This window comes from Elgaria multicarinata, chromosome 5 (genome assembly GCF_023053635.1).
Source record: "Elgaria multicarinata webbii isolate HBS135686 ecotype San Diego chromosome 5, rElgMul1.1.pri, whole genome shotgun sequence".
Lineage (NCBI taxonomy): Eukaryota > Metazoa > Chordata > Lepidosauria > Squamata > Anguidae > Elgaria > Elgaria multicarinata.
This window is the reverse complement of record NC_086175.1, coordinates 131,360,767-131,384,159: the sequence shown is the minus strand read 5'-3', so window position 1 is coordinate 131,384,159 and position 23,393 is coordinate 131,360,767. Positions and strand designations below refer to the sequence as shown.

Genomic DNA, 23,393 nt, shown 5'->3' with positions numbered 1-23,393 from the left:
CAGATTAATATGGAACACAAAGGTGTAAATTCTCTTATTCACACACAAGTTAGGACCTGCGCTTGACGGATTACTGGGCCCTGTATCTCTCACTGAATTCATATCATACTCAAGACAGTACAAGATAGATTAATTAACCTATGAGAGCTCCTCAGGGCCTCTGGTGATAGATTTGCTTGCACCTGTATGCAGCCTGGATTCTTAACAACTCTTCTACTCAGAACAATCGTACTAAAAGGACAACACCAATCCTTGTTATCTACCATCACCAGCTGGTATGTCTCCCATTCCAGATTAATTAATCCACAATAAGGAGGTAGGGTTGTGTGAATGCGTGTACAATCACACGTAAATCTCTTCCGTTCAATCAAGGATGAGCCAACCACAGACCTTCTCATTATTTGGGACTGGCCCTATATATTGAGGTGGCCAAGAGAAAGCCATGACCCACCCCAAACCCCTCACACAGAAAAGGGCCGTAGAATAACGCTCTAGCCCCACCTCTGAGGTCATCCATCTCCTCAGCCCTGCCCCGAACATCTACACATGAATGTTTTCAGTGAAAAACCAATGTATGTAGACCTCTATGCAGTGGCATAGCGTGGGTTACCAGCGCCCAGGACAAGGCAAGTATTGCGCCCCTAATCTGTGGACCTTTAGCACTCCCTGAGTCCCTTCCATCAGTCCAGTATTGAACCCCTTACCCCCAGGGCCGGTGCTACCATAGAGGCCACTCAGGCGGCTGCCTAGAGCGCCAAGCGAAGAGGGGCGCCGCACAGCACTCATGCGCATTGTTGGCTGTGAGCCAGCCTGGCCCGAGGATTCAGCTGGGCCTGGGTGGGCAATATGGCACCCCACGCCCGCCCAACCGAAGCGAAGCCAGGGATGCTGGGGTGGGCCAGCAGCTCCACGTTCGGACTTCCGCCCGGAAGCCACCCTCCCAGAGCCGGGAGGCCGCCGCCGCCGCCAGAAGAAAAAGCACATGGCAAGCTCGACCCTGGCCCAAGCCAGCCTCTGCCTTACTCCCGAGGAAAGGGCACCAGGTCGACTCGCCTCTCTCCTCAAACAGGCCACCATGTCCAGGCAGGCGGGCAAGCAGGACTCCCTCTCCCTTCCCCCCAGGAAAGCTAGGGACTTGTGGACTCCTCGCAAGGCAAACTCTCCTGCTTCCCGATCCTGCGTGCGTGGAGCAACGGGACTTGCATCCGAGAAAGCGTTGCACCGGGAGGTACCAGTGTGGCCCGATCCGCCTATGCCTCCTTACTCGGAAGCCTTATTCTCCCGAGTAAACGTGCGGAGGGGATCGGGACGCCAGGCTGCACAGCAGGTTGCGTTCGCACGGAAGTAAGTCCCAGTGAATTCCAGACGGCTCGGTCCCAAATCGAAGTGAGCCACTCCCAGCTCTCCACTCGGCGCACACGTTCAGACTTCCGTGCAATTTTTTTTGTGGGGGGGAGTGCAAGTAGCTTGCCTTGCCTAGGGCGCAAAATAGTCTGGTACCGGCCCTGCTTACCCCCCCCTCCCCCAAGCACATGTATTATATTTTAAGAAAATACTGATCTATTTAAAGTAAAATTAATTTAATACTAGTATACCGGTACTTACATTTATTTAAAACCACCTGGTTTTAATATGTGCAAATTTTTCGATAACAGTATTGAAATCTACATTGAAATCTCGCTCAATTGACAGTATTTCTAGGTTACTCAGTCTTTCTTGGGTCATTGTAGATCTCTGATACGTTTTGATTAATTTAAGTTTTGAGAAACTTCCTTCACAACTAGCAGTTGAAACAGCGATAGTTAGAAAGATGGTCAAACTCTTTTGCAGCTTCCTCTTGTACACCCACCGAAGCAAATCTAAAGCTGTCCAGTTAGCAATTGCTCATCAGGATTGCCTTCCTTATACAAGACAATGTGGAAGTTCCAGGTAGCTTAGCTTGTTGCTCCTGGGGGGAACCCGCACGTCGTGCCGAGACCGCTTCTAAGCGACCCCAGGGCGGCCCCAAAGCGATCGTGTAACTTGCTTGGAGAAGAGACGAGAAAGAAATCTTTTCATTGGCTTCCAATTCACTTCAGAATCCAATACAAACTTCTCCTGTTGGCCTACAAAGCTTTTCACTGTCTAGCTCCTTCCTATCTTTCCTCTCTCATCTCACCCTATTGCCCCGCTCGTGCTCTTCGCTCCTCAGATGCCATGTTTCTCGCCTGCCCAAGGGTCTCTACTTCCCTTGCCCGGCTTCGTCCATTTTCTTCAGCTGCCCCTTACGCCTGGAACGCTCTTCCAGAACATTTGAGAACTACAAGTTCAATCGCAGCTTTTAAAGCTCAGCTAAAAACTTTTCTTTTTTCTAAAGCTTTTAAAATTTGATTTTGCTCTGACTTTTATACTGTTAGTTTTACTCTACCCTGTGCCTGTTTGGTGCATTCTCTTCCCCTTCCTATTGTTTTATTATGATTTTATTAGAATGTAAGCCTATGCGGCAGGGTTTTGCTATTTTATTGTTTTACTCTGTACAGCACCATGTACATTGATGGCGCTATATAAATAAATAATAATAATAATACTAGAGGCGTCCTTGCTGCCGCCGCCACCCACAGACCTCCTCGCCGGCTGGGAGCGGCTTCTTCCGCTCTCCACTCCGCCTTCTTCTGCCGAGCTCTCCGAGCCGGCTGGCGAGGAGGGAGTTGGGTGGCAGCGCCGGCAAGGACACTTCTTCCTCGTCTCTTTTACAGGCAAGTTACACGATCGTTTTCGGGGTGCACTGGGGGCGGATGGAAGCGCCCTGAGAACGGCGTGTGGATTCCCCCCTGCTCTATCTTCCTCCTCTTCCTGCACTGTGCTCCTGATTCTTTATTATTTAGCATCATGGCTGATATGATGACCTTGATAAGATAACCGATCACCTTGCAGGCTGCATTTCCTCCCAAACGGGCCTCTCTAGCACACGCGTCGCTGCTCTGTCCTCCTTCTGGATGACTTAGAACAGAGCTTTCCAAACTGTGTGTCGCGACACGTCAGTGCGTCAGCTGCAGTGTGTAGGTGTGTCACGGGAACGTAACGAGAAACCTCTGAGTCTCTGTGAAATAAGCAATACCAACTTGCATGCATTTTTACGCAGCAAAGGTGCCGATTAGTACGGTGCACTAGTATATTCCCCTTCCGTCGTATCCGTGCATGCACACCGCAGTCGAGGGATCATAGAGGTACTGCGCATGCGCGGTATGCATAATCGGGTCGAAACAGCTGATTCCGTGTCACTTCCGGTGATGCGGCTGCACCGGAAGTGACTCATTTGAGAAATTCCATGGGTCCAGTTTTTTGATAGAACACCGTCTCAACCGCCGCTCGATCGCAGCTCGACAAAATTGGTTCAATGTGAAAAGTCTTGGAAATGTATGTGATTATCTTGCAAATCACATATTTTAAAAAAATATAAATGAAAAATTTTCATGAGATATGTTGTGTCCCCATACATTTCGTTATTACAATTTATGTATGTGTCCGTATCTCTTATAAGGGGTTAGTTTAACCTCCGGTTTGATAGTAAAACTGAATTACTGTGTCGCGAAATGATGCATGTCTAAAAAGTGTGCCACCAACATGAAAAGTTTGGAAAGCTCTGACTTAGAAGGTAGCCAGAGCAGCAATGTGTGTGCTAGAGAGGCCCGTTTGGGAGGAAATGCAGCCTGCAAGGCCTTCCTGACCTGTGCGCAACAAGAAAAATGCTGTAAAATGTTACGTGGCAACGTTGATTTGCCCCGTCTACACAGTTGGATCTACACGGATTTTAATTTCTTTATTGATTATTACTACTTTCTTATAACGGGCTCAAGTTAAAGGAAGCCAGATTCCAGCTGGACATCAGGAAAAACTTCCTGACTGTTAGAGCAGTACGACAATGACTGGAGGCCTTCAAGAGGCAGCTGGACAACCATCTGTCAGGGATGCTTTAGGGTGGATTCCTGCATTGAGCAGGGGGTTGGACTGGATGGCCTTGTAGGCCCCTTCCAACTCTGCTATTCAATGGAACCAGTTACCTAGGGAGGTTGTGGGCTCTCCCACACTGGAGGCCTTCAAGAGGCAGCTGGACAACCATCTGTCAGGGATGCTTTAGGGTGGATTCCTGCACTGAGCAGGGGGTTGGACTGGATGGCCTTGTAGGCCCCTTCCAACTCTGCTATTCAATGGAACCAGTTACCTAGGGAGGTTGTGGGCTCTCCCACACTGGAGGCCTTCAAGAGGCAGCTGGACAACCATCTGTCAGGGATGCTTTAGGGTGGATTCCTGCACTGAGCAGGGGGTTGGACTCGATGGCCTTGTAGGCCCCTTCCAACTCTGCTATTCTATGATTCTATGATTCTTTTTCTGAAATTTTTGCACCCCTAAGAATTTTGCACCCAGGGCAACCGCCCCCTCCCCCTCCCCCCGGCTACACCACTGCCTCTATGTGCATAAGCATTCACCTGCATGCAAGGGCTAAGAGTCAAACTACACATTAAGGTAGTCGCGTCAATGAAAGCTTTTTCCTCCTTTTTTTTTTAACACCCTCCCCCTCCCGAGGTGGGCATGAGTTCCAAAGGGAAAGGGTGGGTGAGGGGGGCTTAATCCTGTCTTCCCAGTGCATGGTGGTCCCGATCCAAATTGGGGGTTGCATGTGCTACTTTAAAATAAAACATAATTAAATCTGTCCTCAGCTACACTCCATGCAATTACACATGCTGAAATCACATACATATAACCCCCTTCCGGACCTTAGTGCTAAAGCAGCAACGGTCTCATGCGGGCTTGTGGGAACTTGTTGTCACACAGAGGAGGGCCAGGATCTCTTCTCGATCCTCCCAGAGTGCAGGACACAGAATAATGGGCTCAAGTTACAGGAAGCCAGATTCCGGCTGGACATCAGGAAAAACTTCCTGACTGTTAGAGCAGTGCGACAATGGAATCAGCTACCTAGGGAGGTTGTGGGCTCTCCCACACTAGAGGCATTCAAGAGGCAGCTGGACAGCCATCTGTCAGGGATGCTTTAGGGTGGATTCCTGCACTGAGCAGGGGGTTGGACTGGATGGCCTTGTAGGCCCCTTCCAACTCTGCTATTCAATGGAACCAGTTACCTAGGGAGGTTGTGGGCTCTCCCACACTGGAGGCCTTCAAGAGGCAGCTGGACAACCATCTGTCAGGGATGCTTTAGGGTGGATTCCTGCACTGAGCAGGGGGTTGGACTCGATGGCCTTGTAGGCCCCTTCCAACTCTGCTATTCTATGATTCTATGATTCTTTTTCTGAAATTTTTGCACCCCTAAGAATTTTGCACCCAGGGCAACCGCCCCCTCCCCCTCCCCCCGGCTACACCACTGCCTCTATGTGCATAAGCATTCACCTGCATGCAAGGGCTAAGAGTCAAACTACACATTAAGGTAGTCGCGTCAATGAAAGCTTTTTCCTCCTTTTTTTTTTAACACCCTCCCCCTCCCGAGGTGGGCATGAGTTCCAAAGGGAAAGGGTGGGTGAGGGAGGCTTAATCCTGTCTTCCCAGTGCATGGTGGTCCCGATCCAAATTGGGGGTTGCATGTGCTACTTTAAAATAAAACATAATTAAATCTGTCCTCAGCTACACTCCATGCAATTACACATGCTGAAATCACATACATATAACCCCCTTCCGGACCTTAGTGCTAAAGCAGCAACGGTCTCATGCGGGCTTGTGGGAACTTGTTGTCACACAGAGGAGGGCCAGGATCTCTTCTTGATCCTCCCAGAGTGCAGGACACGGAATAACGGGCTCAGGTTAAAGGAAGCCAGATTCCGGCTGGACATCAGGAAAAACTTCCTGACTGTTAGAGCAGTGCGACAATGGAATCAGCTACCTAGGGAGGTTGTGGGCTCTCCCACACTAGAGGCATTCAAGAGGCAGCTGGACAGCCATCTGTCAGGGATGCTTTAGGGTGGATTCCTGCATTGAGCAGGGGGTTGGACTCGATGGCCTTGTAGGCCCCTTCCAACTCTGCTATTCTATGATTCTATGATTCTATGAACTTCAGAAGCCTGCATGGTTTTCGCTCTTGAACAAGCAAACATCTGTACAGGCCTTGGAAAGTTGTACGGGCAGAACTCCAGAGTGCTGGAAGTTTCCCTGCGAACGTTTTTTTCCTTAATGCATGGACATTGGGGTGAGATCAAGAAGCTGTGTGATTTCAGGTCTGCAGCGGGATCTTTCCATGCATGAACGTGGCTTATGTTTCACACACACCCCAGCCTGTGGCAGGCCAGAAAAAGGTAAACGGTTGAGTATGCTGTGGTTACTAAGCAATCACAGGAGGCATTTTTCTGCCGTCTCGGGAAAGGCCCTGGAAAGAAAAGCAGCCCGTGTGTGAAGTGCAAGGGAACTGTACTAAGTTTTGTCCAGAAACGTCTCATCTAATGAGGGCACACATTTTCTCCTAGCCACAAACTCCCCAACGCCCAGGCCAGATTCTTCGTCATAGGAGACGCTTAAAAAGGAATGCAGGCCTTGAAGGCGGCACGGTAGAAGTTAATGCTTAAAAGTTGTAAACGGCAACGCAAAAGGCTAAACGGAAGATTTTGAGGTCAAACAGAATTAGGTAGAGGAAATACACGGGGGCGTCATGAAGATTTGTATCGTGTATAGGGTGACCCTATGGAAAGGAAGACAGGGCTCCTGTATCTTTAACAGTTGTAATGAAAAGGAAATTTCAGCAGGTGTCATTTAATAATAATAATATATTTATTTGTTACCCGCCTCTCCCTCTGGATCGAGGCGGGGTACAACACAAATAAAGACACCATAGAATACATACAACTAATTCAAATGTTTAAAACCAGTGCATCATTAAAAGCAGCACACCATTTTAAAAAAAGGCATCTTAAAATTCAACTGGGTAGGCCTGCCGGAAGAGATCAGTCTTTATTGCTTTCTTAAATTCTGGAAGACTGTTAAGTTGATGAATATATGGGGAACCTGGTGAAATTTCCTCTTCATCACAACAGTTAAAGCTGCAGGTGCCCTGCCCTCTTTTAAATCTGGTCACTCTAGTATAGCTCTTGCAGCTTTAACTGCTGTGATGAAGAGGGAATTTCACCAGGTGCTGCATGCATACAAATGACACCTGCTGAAATTCCCTTTCCTATGCAACTATTAAACATACAGGAGCCCTGTCCTCCTTTTCATATGGTCACCCTAATCATGTATGATAGTCTTGCCCCGAAGTGGAATTTGTCACAGATCATCTTTCAGAGAACTGATGCGAATCTAAACACAAATGCTTTTCACCCATTCTTCCTAATTGGTTCCCATCTACACTAGATTAAGCAAGGAAGATACAACTATTTGTGCTGTTTGGGAATCAGTGCCATGCTTCTTAAAGGCTGAACCCTCTTACGTAAGTAATCCGGAATGGGGTTGTTATTTATCACCATCGTTATTATTTTTAATTGTGGGGAAAGGCTACTGTTGCAGATTACAACAAAGTGGTTCACCCAGACTCGCTGTTCTTTAGGAAAACAAGACGACACTGGACTACATCAAGGACACTTTGTTGGCACAGCAACTGAAATTTCGCCTTGCTAACGAAGGACTCATTGGCCGAGAGCCCACGCCGACAGCCTTTATTGCCATTTATTAAAACGCTCGCTGGGCGCTTTTGTGGTTTTTTTTGAAAAAAGTCCTTTGTTCAAGATGCACTGTTGTCTCACCTGCTGAGCAATGGGAATGTCACGCTTCTTTTATAGAAGACCAATAAAATGCGGGTCATTATGGACAGGACAGGGTGGGGAGAGAGCCTCTTTACTGCAGAGACTCAAGAGAGAGGGACACTGAATGCAACTCTGGGAAACATCAAACTTCCCGACCCCAATAGGACTGAATAGTGGCCACTCATTTCTAGAACGTTGTCGGCAGAGAGCTCTTCTTGACAACTTTTCTGTCTTGAACTCAAGGGAGAAACTTCAGGAATATACTTTTAACTAGGGTGCTCAGCTGGACAGACAAGCTATTAACAATTCCAAATTTTCAAAATGGTATAGGCTTTATAAATTTGACCATCAAAGGGCTGTTTACCTGGTAAAGCTTACATCCCCAAAGCTAAGGCAAGCATTTACAGCCCTCCGTTTTCAAACCATGCCTACAGCTGTGACGGATGGCAGATATCAGCACACCCCTTTGCCCCCCCCATCTGTGTATTTGTGGGGCCCCAGAAATTGAGGATCTGCCTCATTATTTGCTCTTCTGTTCTTTATACTCTGAACCAAGAACCAAATTTTTGGAATCTATTCTATATCAACTACACTTCAATACCACTTCAGAAAAGATTTTCTATCTCCTGTCTGACACTGACTCTAGGGTAACGCACAAGGTATCTCTTTTTGCCCTGGCAGCAATGAAAATTCGGGCAAGATTTATTACTGAGATTGCAGTTGACTGTGCTGGAGATGGTCTTATCTAACTACAAATTTTATATTCAAATTATGCTTTTAATTGTACTGAATTTTATTCTTTTATTATGTATGATCTGTTTGTGATTATATGTAGTATTTTTATATTGTTGTTTCTCCATAATGTATCTATTCTGTATGCGAATGGCCTAAGCATTAATAAATTATTACTTACTTGTTGGCAGAGAGGAGTGGGAGGAAGGGGCTAATACTGACCCCAGTCCTGAGTGATCCCACATTTGGGGGGGGGGGGGTTTGCGGGTAGAAGCGGGTAGAGGAGATGGAATTTGCCAGCCAAAAACAGTCCAATGCAGAAAAGTAAGAACCCAACTACCAACAACAAAACTAAAATTGCAAACTTATACACACCTAGGCATTGAAAATATAAGCAGGGTTAGTAACGAAGGAGAGTATATACACAGCTCCTGCTTCATCAAAATGCAAATTGCATTTAACTAGCGTGTTGTCAGAGGAAAGGGGCCCAGGTTCAAATGCCTGCTCAGCCATGAAGCTCACTGGTCAACTCTGGACTAGTCAGGATTTCTCAGCCTGATCTACTGAGGATAAAAGCAGTTATGAAGATAAAAGCAGGCAGCGGGGTGGGGACATCAACTTGAACTCTTCTTGAGAAAGGACAGGGCATTAAATGAAATAAATGAGTCCTTTTGGCCTGAAATACAAAGTGCAAATCAGTGGGTTTTCTGCCGTCAGCTGGAAACTGCACTCAAAAGCCAGGTGTGAGCAGATAATGTCTCGGCAAAGCAAGGTGCTTCTGCAGGGTCAGGGAAAAGACACAAGCACATCAAACTGAAAGAAAATAAAAATAAAAAGGGGCCTGAGTAGATACTCTGTCATCGAGAAGGTTTATGAAGGTGAAGTAAAGCACTGGTGGTTCTTTTAGAATTCAGTAGCACGGGAACTGGTCTTGGCTGCCCGACATTGATGAGCTGAACGGGTTGCGACTTCAGGTTTTCAGGACCTATTTTGCTTTTTTAGGGACCTAAAAGACCATCAACCAGAGCCAGGGTAAAATATAGCAGCTCTCTTGAGAGCGTACTTGCGCTTAGGATGAAGGAACAGGGTGAGCCTGTTCAGCCTTGCAATTTCACTACCAGAACGGATCTCACAGTTCTTTGCACACAAGGATCACCTCCTGCTTTCCCTCACTGCAAGCTCTCTTTATTTCAGGAGTCGTATTTACAAGGAAAGATGGGGTGAGGATCCTAAAAGTTGTGGCTACTGTTGAACAGCTGGAAGCAGCAGATCCACTACTGCATTACCATGAATCTACTGTTAGATTCCAGTGTACCCTTTACACGTTCCAAATCTAGAATCATAGAATAGCAGAGTTGAAAGGGGCCTACAAGGCCATCAAGTCCAACCCCCTGCTCAATGCAGGAATCCACCCTAAAGCATCCCTGACAGATGCTTGTCCAGCTGCCTCTTAAAGGCCTCTAGTGTGGGAGAGCCCACAACCCTCCCTAGGTAACTGGTTCCATTGTCGTACTGCTCTAACAGAACATTTTTCCTGATATCCAGCTGGAATCTGGCTTCCTTTAACTTGAGCCCGTTATTCCATGTCCTGCACTCTGGGAGGATCGAGAAGAGCTCCTGGCCCTCCTCTGTGTGACAACCTTTTAAGTATTTGAAGAGTGCTATCATGTCTCCCCTCAATCTTCTCTTCTCCAGGTTAAACATGCCCAGTTCTTTCAGTCTCTCTTCATAGGGCTTTGTTTCCAGACCCCTGATCATCCTGGTTGCCCTCCTCTGAACACGCTCCAGCTTGTCTGCGTCCTTCTTGAATTGTGGAGCCCAGAACTGGACGCAATACTCTAGATGAGGCCTAACCAGGGCCGAATAGAGAGGAACCAGTACCTCACGCGATTTGTAAGCTATACTTCTATTAATGCAGCCCAAAATAGCATTTGCCTTTCATGCAGCCATATCGCACTGTTGGCTCATATTCAGCTTGCGATCTACAACAATTCCAAGATCCATCTCATTTGTAGTATTGCTGAGCTAAGTATCCCCCATCTTGTAACTGTGCATTTGGTTTCTATTTCCTAAATGTAGAACTTGGCATTTATCCCTATTAAATTTCATCCTGTTGTTTTCAGCCCAGCACTCCAGCCTATCAAGATCGCTTTGAAGTTTGTTCCTGTCTTCCAGGGTATTAGCTATCCCACCCAATTTTGTGTCATCTGCAAATCTGATCAGCGTTCCCTGCACCTCCTCGTCCAAATCATTAATAAAAATGTTGAAGAGCACTGGGCCCAGGACTGAGCACAATCTCTTCCTGGAGATTGCTCCACTCGAGAGGAATTTTCCTCCTCCTGATCTCTGCTGTTCACACACACACACACACACCTCTTGGCATTTCTTCAAATCTCAGTGAAGCAAACACAAAAGCTTCATTATTATTTTGCTCAAAGAAGTGGCAGACACTTGGTTTGCCTCTGCTTTATTGCACTGAAGCTGCTGTGCAAACGCCCTGCTGTTTTGTTTCAGGGCCCGTTGCTGATTATCCACCAGCTCCACTGTGGAAGAAAGGAACCGTGACTAAAGTATTGAACAACTGTGGGAAGGCATCCTTTTAAAAGGAGGGCGAAGGACTGCACCGTTGCCTTTGATGGGGCACCGTGCTCCAGGAGGCAGGTTAGAGGGCTCAGAGGGAGTTGATGTCATGTCTAATCCTACTGCCCCTGTTTTGGGAGAAGATGTTTCAGGGAATCAATCAGAACCAGATTCAGAACTAGAAGACTCAGCGCCAGGCACCAGCCAGCCTGTACCAGTGGGGGAGGAAGCTCTCATGGGCGATTCCCCAGCTGGGAGTCAGCCCTCTCCAAAGTTTATCTCCTCAAGGCCAAATCCTACACACTTGGTGGGAAGTGAGCCTTCTTCTGGAGGTGAGCATCCCGACAAGCTAGTTGATGCTAGAGTCCGCCAGAAGCTCAAACGCATGGTGTGGAAGGAAGGCGTGAGAAAGTTGATTCGATTACGCCAGAACCTGCCTCCGCACCAGGCTCTCTGAAGTTATGGGGGTTTGGGAAGTGGCTTCCTATTCTTCTTGAGCGAACAATTGTCTTGCTTCGTTTGCATAGTTTTGCCTAGGGGGACATTTCCAAGAGGTTAGACTCTCTTCAAGTAGAAAAGACGTTTGTTGCTTAATAAAAGCTTTGTGGATTACTTAGCAAGGCTCGTCATTTGCCTCCCATCGAAAGCAGGAGTGTTCTGAGAAACACGACAGTTGAAATGAAGGGCAAAAACACATCCTCTCCAATGTTGCAGCAGAGGCTGGATGCACAGGGTGAAACAGCCAACTACGAGAGAGGCCACCTAAAAAACCCTTTTGCTGAGTGGATGTTCTCAAACTGCCTGATAAAGAACATCTTCAGGTACTGTCCAAAAGGAAAAAGGGGGAGAGAATGTATAAAGGCAGATTTTCTAGTTGCAGCAAGTTCTACAGATATAAAAAGACTGATCAGCCATCTGGTAAAGTACGAACTGGAGGAGGTGCCTACCCAAAAGCAACTGTGAAAGCGTGACTTGGATATAGCTATGACCTATCCCGTTCAAGGGTCTCCAAGAACATGAGGGCTAGGAACTTGCCTTAAGCTTAAAGCAAGCAAGTGCCAAAATCTGAAGAATTCAGGAATTTAATATTGGTAGAAGACCAAGAATCCTGCTTAGGCTGTAAATTATTTATTTATTGCATTTTTATACAAGCATTTTTATGCTTGTTTGTCGGGGAAAACAGACACAGAGAAAAGCTGCCTCATTTTAAAACAAACACGATTGCTCCAAAGCGAGAAAACCTTATTAATGTGTAGGTGTTAAATGCAGATGCCTAATTTTATTCACTGTTTGGGAAGGGCTGGGTTTGAAAAATTACTTTTAATAGCATGATTACTTCATATCCATGGTTCCTTTGCTTGTTTTAGATTTAAAAGAGAGGGTGTTATGTGGCATTCTTTATTCCATCAATAACAAATTAACAGCCTCATTAACAGAACTAGGCCAACTTCACACTTGCAGAACGGTTGCTTTGCTTCCACAACTCTCATCAGTTTTCCCTCGCCCCTCTCTGTCTCATTTCAGGATTCTTGTCAGCTCTTCTCTGCACTTAAGCCTTACCTGAACTTTTAAAGGGAAAGCACCATGTTAAACAACCATCGTTAAGGGTTGTACAACTGCCTGATACACAACAAGTGAAATGTTACCCCAGTGTGGAAGGACAGTGTGGGGTGACCTTTACCTGTTGGGACTGCTGCCTGCCACCCAACTATGGAAGGCACAAGCACACTGCCAGAGGAAGAAGAAAGAGATGGCAGGCGCTTGATCGATCCAGTGCTAATAATCTAAAATGGTCTACAGAAGACTGGAAGAGCGTGGGACGGCATACACTGTTGTACCTGCATATGTACTGGCAATATGATAAAGCTGAGACATTGTTATGGAGACAGTTGTAGAGATCAAACATAAATTTAATATCCCCACTGAATCATAGAATAGCAGAGTTGGAAGGGGCCTACAAGCCATCGAGTCCAACCCCCTGCTCAATGCAGGAATCCACCCTAAAGCATCCCTGACAGATGGTTGTCCAGCTGCCTCTTGAAGGCCTCTCGTGTGGGAGAGCCCACAACCTCCCTAGGTAATTGGTTCCATTGTCATACTGCTCTAACAGACAGGAAGGTTTTCCTGATGTCCAGTATGTTCACAAGATGACCTTAGGGTGCAATCCTATGCATGTTTAGACAGAAAGAAAGTCCCACAAATCCCAGCATGCCCCCAGCCAAAGCAAAGCTGGGACATGCTGGGAGTTGTAGGACTTTTTCTCTGTCTAAATATGCCTAGGATTGCACCCTAAGGAACACAAGAAGATGCCCTATTCTAAGTCAAAAGTGTGTCCATTGAGACCAGTATGGTGTACTCTGACAGGCAACACTCCTCCAGGACCTCAAGGAGAAGTCTTCCCTATCAACTGCTACTTGATCCTTCTAACTGGAGAAGCTGGAAACAGAATCTGGGACCTTCTGCATGCAGTGCTCTAGAACTGAACTATAGCCCCCTGAGCAAATCCCCCATCTTCTCACCCTAACCCACTTTCCTGGGCTAAATCAATATGGATATCTACGGTGACCCACCATTGGGGCAGTGCAATGAAGCCATCTTATTAAGGAAGGTACCCATTCAGTTGCACATCTGAGCTGGAGGTCAGGCAATGAAGATGTCATCCCACCTATCACAATGCTCTTTATGCCAGTGACATCAGCAGCAGCAAGCGACATATACTGAGAATCTGTACCACACACTGAGCACTTAGCTTCCCTTCAAAAGTGGACTTTTGCCCCATGAAGCCTTCTCGTGCATTCAAACTCTTAAGTCATTGAGTGACTGGTGTAATGCAGTAGCTGAAGATGAGGGAGCAGTTATGTCCTTGGCCCACATAAGAACATAAGAGCCGTGCTGGATCAGACCAAGGGTCTACCTGGTCCAGCATCTGCTCCCACAATGGCCAACCAGTTGTCGATCAGGGACCCATGAACAAGACATGGCACAACAGCACCCTCCAACCCATGTTCCCCAGCAACTGGTATATATAGGCTTACTTCCTCCGATACTAGAGGGAGCACATAGCCTTTGGTTACTTCAGCGACAAATTCTCTACTTCAGCTCAACCATCTACAATTTGGGAGAGGTGAGTTTTCCCCAGTCCTACAGGCATTCATGTCTTATTGATTTCAGAAAGATGAGGAGCCCATTACAATGCAGGCTTACTCAGAAGAAAATTCCACACTTCAATGGAACTTAATAACAAAGTAAACATTCCTAGGATTGTTCTCACTTTTAAGGCAGCTATTCTATGGAATACACAAAATGGCTGGATGCATCTGGTGAAAATACTTTGAAACTGCCATGTTCAGAAGACATTGCATAGTGTAAGCTACAGCTGGACCCAATACAAAGATCAAAAGCACCCATCAATTTAAACGGATTTAAGCACACTTTATTCTGCATTTTACCAGGTACTCTACGCCAATGGAGGAAGACTTACCAGTGTGTTAGAGGAGCTATAATCTTCTGCAGATTTATCTAGAAGAAAAATAGAAAATCTTTCAAATTGGTTGCACATGTAGTCTAGTTAACACCGAAAACAGCTCAGATCAAACTAGTGAAAAAGAGAATCTCTCTAAAAATCACAACAGATAAATGACTGTATCCGGACAGCCAGTGGTTTCAGAACGCACCCATTATTCCATGTCCTGCACTCTGGGATGATTGATAAGAGATCCTGGCCCTCCTCTGTATGACAACCTTTCAAGTATTTGAAGAGTGCTATCATGTCTCCCCTCAATCTTCTCTTCTCCAGGCTCAACATGCCCAGTTCTTTCAGTCTCTCTTCATAGGGCTTTGTTTCCAGACCCCTGATCATCCTGGTTGCCCTCCTCTGAACACCCTCCAGCTTATCTGCATCCTTCTTGAAGTGTGGTGCCCAGAACTGGACACAATACTCAAGATGAGGCCTAATCAGTACCTGGTTAGAGGGGAACCAGTACCTCACGCGATTTGTAAGCTATACTTCTACTAATGCAGCCCAAATTTGCATTTGCTTTTTTTGCAGCCACATCACACTGTTGGCTCATATTCAGCTTGTGATCTACAACAATTCGAAGATCCTTCTCGCTTGTCGCACTAGCAAGCATCTCCCATCCGTCAAGGGCCAGATTATTCCTTCGGGACGGAACCCTCACCAGCTTTAGAATATGAGGGTCCCTTTCCTAAGTAGTCACAAAGTTGTCGATATTATGGTGATCCCAGAAAAGTGCACTGATGCCAAAAATATCCAATATGACATCTTTAACAGGGACTCCTGTTCTGTGTTTGTGTATCTGTGTCTTCTCTCTCTCTCTCTCTCTCTCTCTCTCTCTCTCTCTCTCTCTCTCACTCTCACTCTCACTCTCTCAGGTTTTTTTTTAATATTCCTCACTCTAAATAAATGTTTTGTTGGAGTTCATGAAGCCTCTTGTGTGAAGTTTGAAATCACATCAGCTCTTCTGCATGGTTAAATTCCCAGTTCTGAAGATTTTGTGTCTCTCCATGTAGGCTTCTAAATGTTCTTGAAGGTAATTCTTTGCAACAAACCATGTGCAAACACACACAACAAAAACACAGGTTTGTGTTGCAGCAGTGCACACTATGAGCATGCATTACAAATACATGCTACTGTGCAGTTTAAAATTTTCCTAATAACGCCCCTTTCCCATGGTGTCTAGCGGATTGGTTACTGTCACTTTTTATCTATCCTTTGCATGTTTTGGTGTTGATTTTGCTGGTCTGCGACCGTAATAAATAACAATGAATGGTTAGTGGCATAGATCACAGAATCATAGAATAGTAGAGTTGGAAGGGGCCTACAAGGCCATTGAGTCCCACCCCCTGCTCAATGCAGGAGGTGACAGATGGTTGTCCAGCTGCCTCTTGAAGGCCTCCAGTGTGGGAGAGCCCACAACCTCCCTAGGGAACTGATTCCGTTGTCGTACTGCTCTAACAGTCAGGAAGTTTTTCCTGATGTCCAGCTGGAATCTGGCTTCCTTTAACTTGAGCCCGTTATTCCGTGTCCTGCACTCTGGGAGGATCGAGAAGAGATCCTGGCCCTCCTCTGTGTGACAACCTTTTAAGTATTTGAAGAGTGCTCTCATGTCTCCCCTCAATCTTCTCTTCTCCAGGCTAAACATGCCCAGTTCTTTCAGTCTCTCTTCATGGGGCTTTGTTTCCAGACATCAATGCATGTCTTCATGCAGCCTCAAGTGGATCTTCACAAAAGAACAAAAAGCCCATCCTACAGCTACGCCAGTCCAAATCCAACCAAGTATGATCTGCCTTCTCTGCAAGGAGGGTTTTCAGCTTCTTGTTAGATCGCCTACCTGTGAAGCTCATGTACTTCTGGCTGTTGGAGGTCTTTTTGGAATTGTAGAATTCTAGCACGTCAAGGACCGCCTGAGGGTTCTTCTTCTGCTCCGATTTGGTGATGTTGGAGGTCTGTAGCAAGCGGGCCCATTGCTCCGGCATGCCCTGGGTGTATGAAAACAAGAACCGTCAGCAGCATCACAGCCTCTAGATGAAAGAACTTCAATCCCCCTTGCTTAAGGTCAAGACACCGTGAGTCATTCAGTGACGTGTCTTAGCAAACAGTGGAAGAGTTTGGATCCTTAATCAAATTCACACCTGCGCAAATAGGGAACTTAAACCAGAGTTTAAATTCAAACTGAGGAATGAATTGGTTTGGAGCGGGGGAAGGAGAGGAAGTTCTTAGTGGTAGAACCATAGGGTTGGAGTGGGCTTTGCAGGCCATCTAGTCCAAACTTCCTGTTGCAGGAAATCCAGACTTTGCACATCGCCGGCAGATAACTGTCCAACGAAAGAGAGCCCAGCATGCCTCTAGCCAATTGGGTCCATTGTCGAACTGCTCCTACTGCCAAGATATTTCTCCTAATATTCAGTCGAAATCTAGCCTCTCGATCTAAACCCACCCTCCAGGGTAGCAGAGAATAGGAGCTATGTGATAACCCTTCACAGGTATTTGAGGAAGGCTATCATGTGTTCTCTTCTCCATACTAATTATACCCAGTTCTTTCCTCCTTCCCTTATTGTCTTCTACACCCCTGCCCGTCTAGAGGCATTCAAGAGGCAGCTGGACAACCATCTGTCAGGGATGCTTTAGGGTGGATTCCTGCATTGAGCAGGGGGTTGGACTCGATGGCCTTATAGGCCCCTTCCAACTCTGCTATTCTATGATTCTATGATTCATTGCCCTTTTCTGAACCCATTCCAGTTTGTAAACATCCTCCTTAAAACACAGTGCCCAGCACTTGACACAATACGCCACATGAAGTCTGATTAGTGCAGAATAAAGTGGATCTATTTCTTGGAAACTGCTTCTATTACTGCTATCTAAAAGTCCCATTAGCCTTTTTCGCAACTGCATCACACTGCTGACTCATGCCCAACTTGTCTGGGAATTCAAGATGTCAAGAACTCTTGACACCATCGGCCCTTTTGGGGACATAAGCACCTTGCTTTATGTGGGACTAGTGCTCAGTATCCCACTCCCAAGGCAACAGGGCTATTCCCCAGTGGCCGCTGTAAGTCTGGTGATGGAGGCGGATTGCAGCTTTCTTTCTTTTTTTAACAAAGCGTGAACTTGCTACTGTCTTTATCAGGATGGGTTTGTTGTAATATTATAGCATCAAGCTTTTAAAACTTGATTTTGTTCTGACGTTATACTGCTAGTTTTACCCTACCCTGTGCCTGTTTGGTGCATTCTCTTCCCCTCCTTATTGTTTTATTATGATTTTATTAGAATGTAAGCCTATGCGACAGGGTGTTGTTATTTTTTTGTTTTACTCTGTACAGCACCATGTACATTGATGGTGCTATATAAATTAATAATAATAATAATAATGGTGAAGCAACAGCTGCATCAGGAGGATTGGGAAAGGCACTTGTGTTCCATCCTCCAGTACCTGGATCAGCCGCCTCCGCTGAGATTTCCAAAAGCGAGGACCTGCGGATACCATCTAATAAACTAATCCAGAATTTTAAAAATTGTGTGGGTCCCTGCTTCTCTACCCTAACCCTAAATCCCAGTTAACCCCTGCTTTTATTCCTGTGGGGTATTTTTCCAACAACCATTCTGCAATTGTTGGGTTTCAAGAGGCTAGTACACATCTTTGGCCTCACTTAGCAAAAAACCTCTCTCTGTATTGGCAGGATGTTGCTCTTTTATTGTTTTATCCTGTACAGTGCCATAATAATGAGAGACTGGTTCACACAACACACTAATCCACACAGTGGGCGTTGTTGCTGAAACATGGGTTATGGTGTCGTCTGAACACAGCGCATTTTTCGCACGGTGGGTTATCATGTTGGCTGAACATAGCTCGTTTCCTGCAGGGTTGCTTGTTTACCATGAAGTGTGGCTTGTTAACTACCCTGAACAACCCAACAAGCCATGGGTTCTCAAGGTGGCTTGTTTGAGAAAGATAAACCACAGTGCATGGTTAATAAGCCACCCTGCGGAAAACACGTTGCATTCAGACAACCTGGGAACCCATTCTACAGAAAACGCACTGCATTCAGACAGCACAATAAGCAATGGTGGGTTAGTTGGTTCAATGGTGAAACCAACCCGTCTCTACCCACCCTGTGTCTATCTACCTAGGTGATATCTTCCATGCTTATGGCGAAGAGTCCTATGGCTCACAAAAGCCTATTCCACAATAAGTTCATCAGGAGTCTTGTGCCATAGTAAAGACTGTTATTTTAATCACTGTTGAATGATCCCAAGGGTGCAACCCTTCCATGAAAGCCTATGGCGTGACTTGATGGGTCAAGTGAAGGTCCCCAAGACCAGCATAATTTGCAAGAGAGCTCCGTGGTGTAGCGGTTAGTGTGTTTCCCTAGGCCTGGGGAGACACAGGTTCAAATCCCTACTCAGCCATGAAACTCAATAGGTCTCTCAGCCCATCCTAGCGGGCAGCATTGTTTTAAGGATAAAGCAAGTGGGGAAAGAAAACACATGCCATCCTCAGCTCCATGAAGTACAGGATATAAATATAAGAGAGATAAATAAAAGAAAAATGCTAGGAAGATCACTAGGAATTGTCCACTTGTGCATTGCTGGGTTGCAGTTTATATGCTAGCCACTGGGTTGCAGTTTATATGCTAGCCACTGGGTTGCAGTTTATATGCTAGCCACTGGGTTGCAGTTTATATGCTAGCCACTATCTACCTAGCAGATAAGAACAGTCCATAGTGCAGATAAGAATAGTCCATTCAAACCTCACCCTCCAAGCCCTTCATCCCACAACCCACGTCTCCTTACTGTGAATTCGCCTGTGACGGCATCAAATCCAACATGAATCGTGTGTTCAAAGTCTGAAGGGAGGGAGATTTCCGGTCGCTCTTTCTCCTTCTTTTTGTTGGCTGTTGGAAGAAGAAAGGGCAGGTGGAAAGAAGTGAAGCAAAACCGTCAGAAGAGGAAACCAACACCTGGTTAACACTTTATTATATTTATCTGCATGGTGCTTCACAGAACAAGGGGAAAGGTTCCCACCCCGAGGGGCTTACAGTCTAACATCTGTAATTGCAATCTGTTTCCTACAAAGTTTCCTAACTTTGTTGCAGATTTTCCCCATCGTAAAAGGTTGAAATGCCTCTCCCAAGGCTTAGTTACTGGAAGTTAAGATAGAATATGCCAAGAACATGCCTATAATTTAAGATCAGCAACAGAGACTCTCCTCATTTGCCCACTGTTGAGGGCAATTAGGCAGGCAAGTACACGAGAGAGGGCCTTTTCTGGAGTGGCCCCACCCCTCTGGAATGGGTTGCCCTCAGAGGGTCTGCCAAGCCCCATCATTGCAGGCTTTTAGGAAGGCCCTGAAGACTGGCCTTTCCCTGATTAGGTTTTATTGGACTGTTGTGCTCTGTAACTGCAATTCCGTTGCAGGTTTTTAGTAACGTTTTATTGCTGATGTTTGTTTTGTGAATGTTTGCTGCCTTGTTATTGCATCAGAGTTTTTTTTTATTATATAAACTTTAATGTTATTAGCTGCCTTGAGAGGGCTTCTACCTTAAAAAAAAAAACAGCCTAGAAATATTTTAATATTTTGCAACAGGCAAGCTGTTCTTGGGCACAATCTAGAACGGGCGGGGACCTCATGGCCCTCCAGCTGTTGTTGAACTGCAACTCCCATCATCCTCGACCACTGGCCAGACTGGCTGGGACTGATGGGAACTGGAGTCCAAGAACATGTGGCAACCCCACCCTCGGCCTAGAAATATATGATGCACTGACTCTGCCGAAACTAAGCAGGCTCACTTCCCACATTAGTGCCTGAATGGTGGACTTCCCTGGCCCCTCCATGTATGTGTCTTGAGTCCCTTAATGGAAGGAAGGTGGGATATAAACGTAGCACATAAAACACACTGCAACATCGGTGCGTCAGATTTCTCATCTTTGGAGGAGGGTTGAAGCAGCCAACAGAAACCCAACACAGGATTGTCTACAAACCTGTCCAAGCAGGAATCAGCCACATACAAACCCTTCTTCTAGGGCAGGGGTCCCCAACCCCCGGGCCACGGACCGGGACCGGTCCATGGCCTGTTAGGAACTGGGCCACATTCTCATTGACAACAATGCAATTTCTGCATTGACAACAGCCAAAACGAGATTACGAAGTAGACTGGACATAAGCAACACACTTCGGGTGCCACTGTCTCCCATCATCCCCAGATGGGACTGTCTAGCTGCAGGAAAACAAGCTCAGGGCTCCCACTGATTCTGCATTATGGTGAGTTGTATAATTATTTCATTATATATTACAATGTAATAATAATAGAAACAAAGTGCACAATAAATGTAATGTGCTTGAATCATCCCAAAACCAACCCCTCAACACACACACACACCTGGTCCGTGGAAAAATTGTCTTCTACGAAACCGGTCCCTGGTGCCAAAAAGGTTGGGGACTGCTGTTCTAGGGCAACATCACAAGGAGAGAAGTAGAGTATGCAAGCAAGGTAGGTGTAAGACGCCAATGCACCTAAAGCAACCTTTGCAAATAGCAAGAAAGGATTACCTCTAGGCTATCAGGAAGTAGGGGGAGATGAATTGGGGTGGGGGGAGGAATCATGAGCTTGCCCACCTCTGCCTAGGCCTGTAACTTCTGTCTTGTTTGAGGAAATCAGCAGGTGCAGGTCTCCACAGCATGGAGGCAAGAAGGATCACTTCCTTTTAACAAGGGGTGAGTCCCAACAGGATGGCAGCCAAAACAGGGCCAGTGAGAAAGAAGAGGGGGGAAAGCAATACACCGGGGGAACCCTGAGGTTTGCAGAAGTACGAAATAGTCTTTGAAAAAGAAAACCCAAGGAAGTGGAGGGCTACAAAAGCAGCCCAACGGGGACTGAGCCTGCACAGCAGCCAGAGAACAAGAATTTCACCAGCTCAGTATCAACGAATTCACGTAAACTTTGAACAATTATCGAACTGAAATATATTCATTTTCATAGAATCATAGAATAGCAGAGTTGGAAGGGGCCTACAAGGCCATCGAGTCCAACCCCCTGCTCAATGCAGGAATCCACCCTAAAGCATCCCTGACAGATGGTTGTCCAGCTGCCTCTTGAAGGCCTCAAGTGTGGGAGAAGAGCCCACAACCTCCCTAAGGAACTGGTTCCATTGTCATACTGCTCTAACAGTCAGGAAATTTTTCCTGATGTCCAGCTGGAATCTGGCTTCCTTTAACTTGAGCCCGTTATTCCGTGTCCTGCACTCTGGGAGGATCGAGAAGAGATCCTGGCCCCCCTCTGTGTGACAACCTTTTAAGTATTTGAAGAGTGCTATCATGTCTCCCCTCAATCTTCTCTTCTCCAGGCTAAACATGCCCAGTTCTTTCAGTCTACTCTCTTTCCACTTTCCCGACCATCCCTCCCCCCAACTACAGAGACCACAGCTTTGTAGCCAAAACACCAGTTTTCCAAACAGCCATTACTATTAAGCAAAAACAACAAATTGAAAGTGTTATAGGCGATAATATGGGCTTATTTTTGCATATTTCATGTCAGACAAGCTTTTGCATATTACGTGTCAGACAAGCTGGCCCTAGTTCTCAAATCATTAAGCTAGGATGCTGGAGTTTGAACCTGGAATCTTTTGTTTTCCAGCCATTCGTTCCATCATCAAGTGATGGGCCTCAAATACATAAACATCGGGGCACAACCCAACCAAAGTTAAGCTTAAATCTCTCCCATTGAAATCAATAGGACTTAAAACTACTTTAACTCAAGAGTAGCTTTCCCAAACACTTCTGGTGCCAGCCAGATATGTTAGAGTGTGTTCAGAGGAGGGCAACGAAGATGATCAGGGGTCTGGCAACAAAGCCCTATGAAGAGAGACTGAAAGAACTGGGCCTGTTTAGCCTGGAGAAGAGAAGATGGAGGGGAGACATGATAGCACTCTTCAAATACTTATTATTATTATTTATTTATTTATTTATTTATTTATTTATTTATTTATATAGCACCATCAATGTACATGGTGCTGTACAGAGTAAAAGGTTGTCACACAGAGGAGGGCCAGGATCTCTTCTAGATCCTCCCAGAGTGCAGGACACGGAATAACGGGCTCAAGTTAAAGGAAGCCAGATTCCAGCCGGACATCAGGAAAAACATCCTGACTGTTAGAGCAGTATGGCAATGGAACCAATGACCTAGGGTGGGCTCTCCCACACTACGGGCCTTCAAGAGGCAGCTGGAGAGCCATCTGTCAGGGATGCTTTGAAGTGGATTCCTGCATTGAACAGGGGGTTGGACTCGATGGCCTTATAGGCCCCTTCTAACTCTACTATTCTATGATTCTAGACTACAATTCCCATAGTCTCAGGGCAGCATGGGAGTTGTAGTCCAACATATCTGGAGGAAAACAGGTTAAAAAATGCTGATCTAGATGGAAGATTTGGAGCACACAAAGGATTATCTGAAACTTTTAAAAGCTAATCGTTTGATGTCTTTAATGAAGCTTTCAAAAAATTAAAATCAATTTGTTTTAAATCCCCATATTAGCAAAGCCTTCCTTTGAGATACTGAAAGTAACGAGAAGCAATTTGCAATCCCTTTTCTTAAAATTATTTTTACAAATACATGTTTATATGCCACCAACTTGGGGCAAGACTGAACTAAAGAGCTGTATCCAAGATTAATCTTACTGAAGTCATAATATAACAAACATTTATGACAAAGTCAGACACATAAACACAGAGAGAAACAAAAACAGGGAAAACTAACCGCTGCAGAGAATATTTATGATTTACAAATAAGGAAGTTCAAATCTCTCGTCTGCCATGAACTAGCTAGCAGTCTTCAGCAAGTCACTCGCTCCCCTTC

The 23,393-nt window shown here is 45.9% G+C and overlaps 1 protein-coding gene across 5 annotated transcripts in view; it reads right to left on the bottom strand.

The window, feature by feature from the left end:
- The window catches only part of PAK1 (p21 (RAC1) activated kinase 1), a 128,788-nt gene that overhangs the window by 35,606 nt on the left and 69,789 nt on the right, over positions 1–23,393 (bottom strand). For all 5 annotated transcript variants that reach the window (XM_063127261.1, XM_063127257.1, XM_063127258.1 and 2 more), the window contains exons 3-5: positions 19,336–19,436; positions 16,376–16,523; positions 14,506–14,543 (exon numbers count right to left, since the gene is read on the bottom strand). In XM_063127261.1, the coding sequence (XP_062983331.1) occupies positions 14,506–14,543; positions 16,376–16,523; positions 19,336–19,436 (287 nt within the window). The remainder of the gene's footprint in view (positions 1–14,505; positions 14,544–16,375; positions 16,524–19,335; positions 19,437–23,393) is intronic.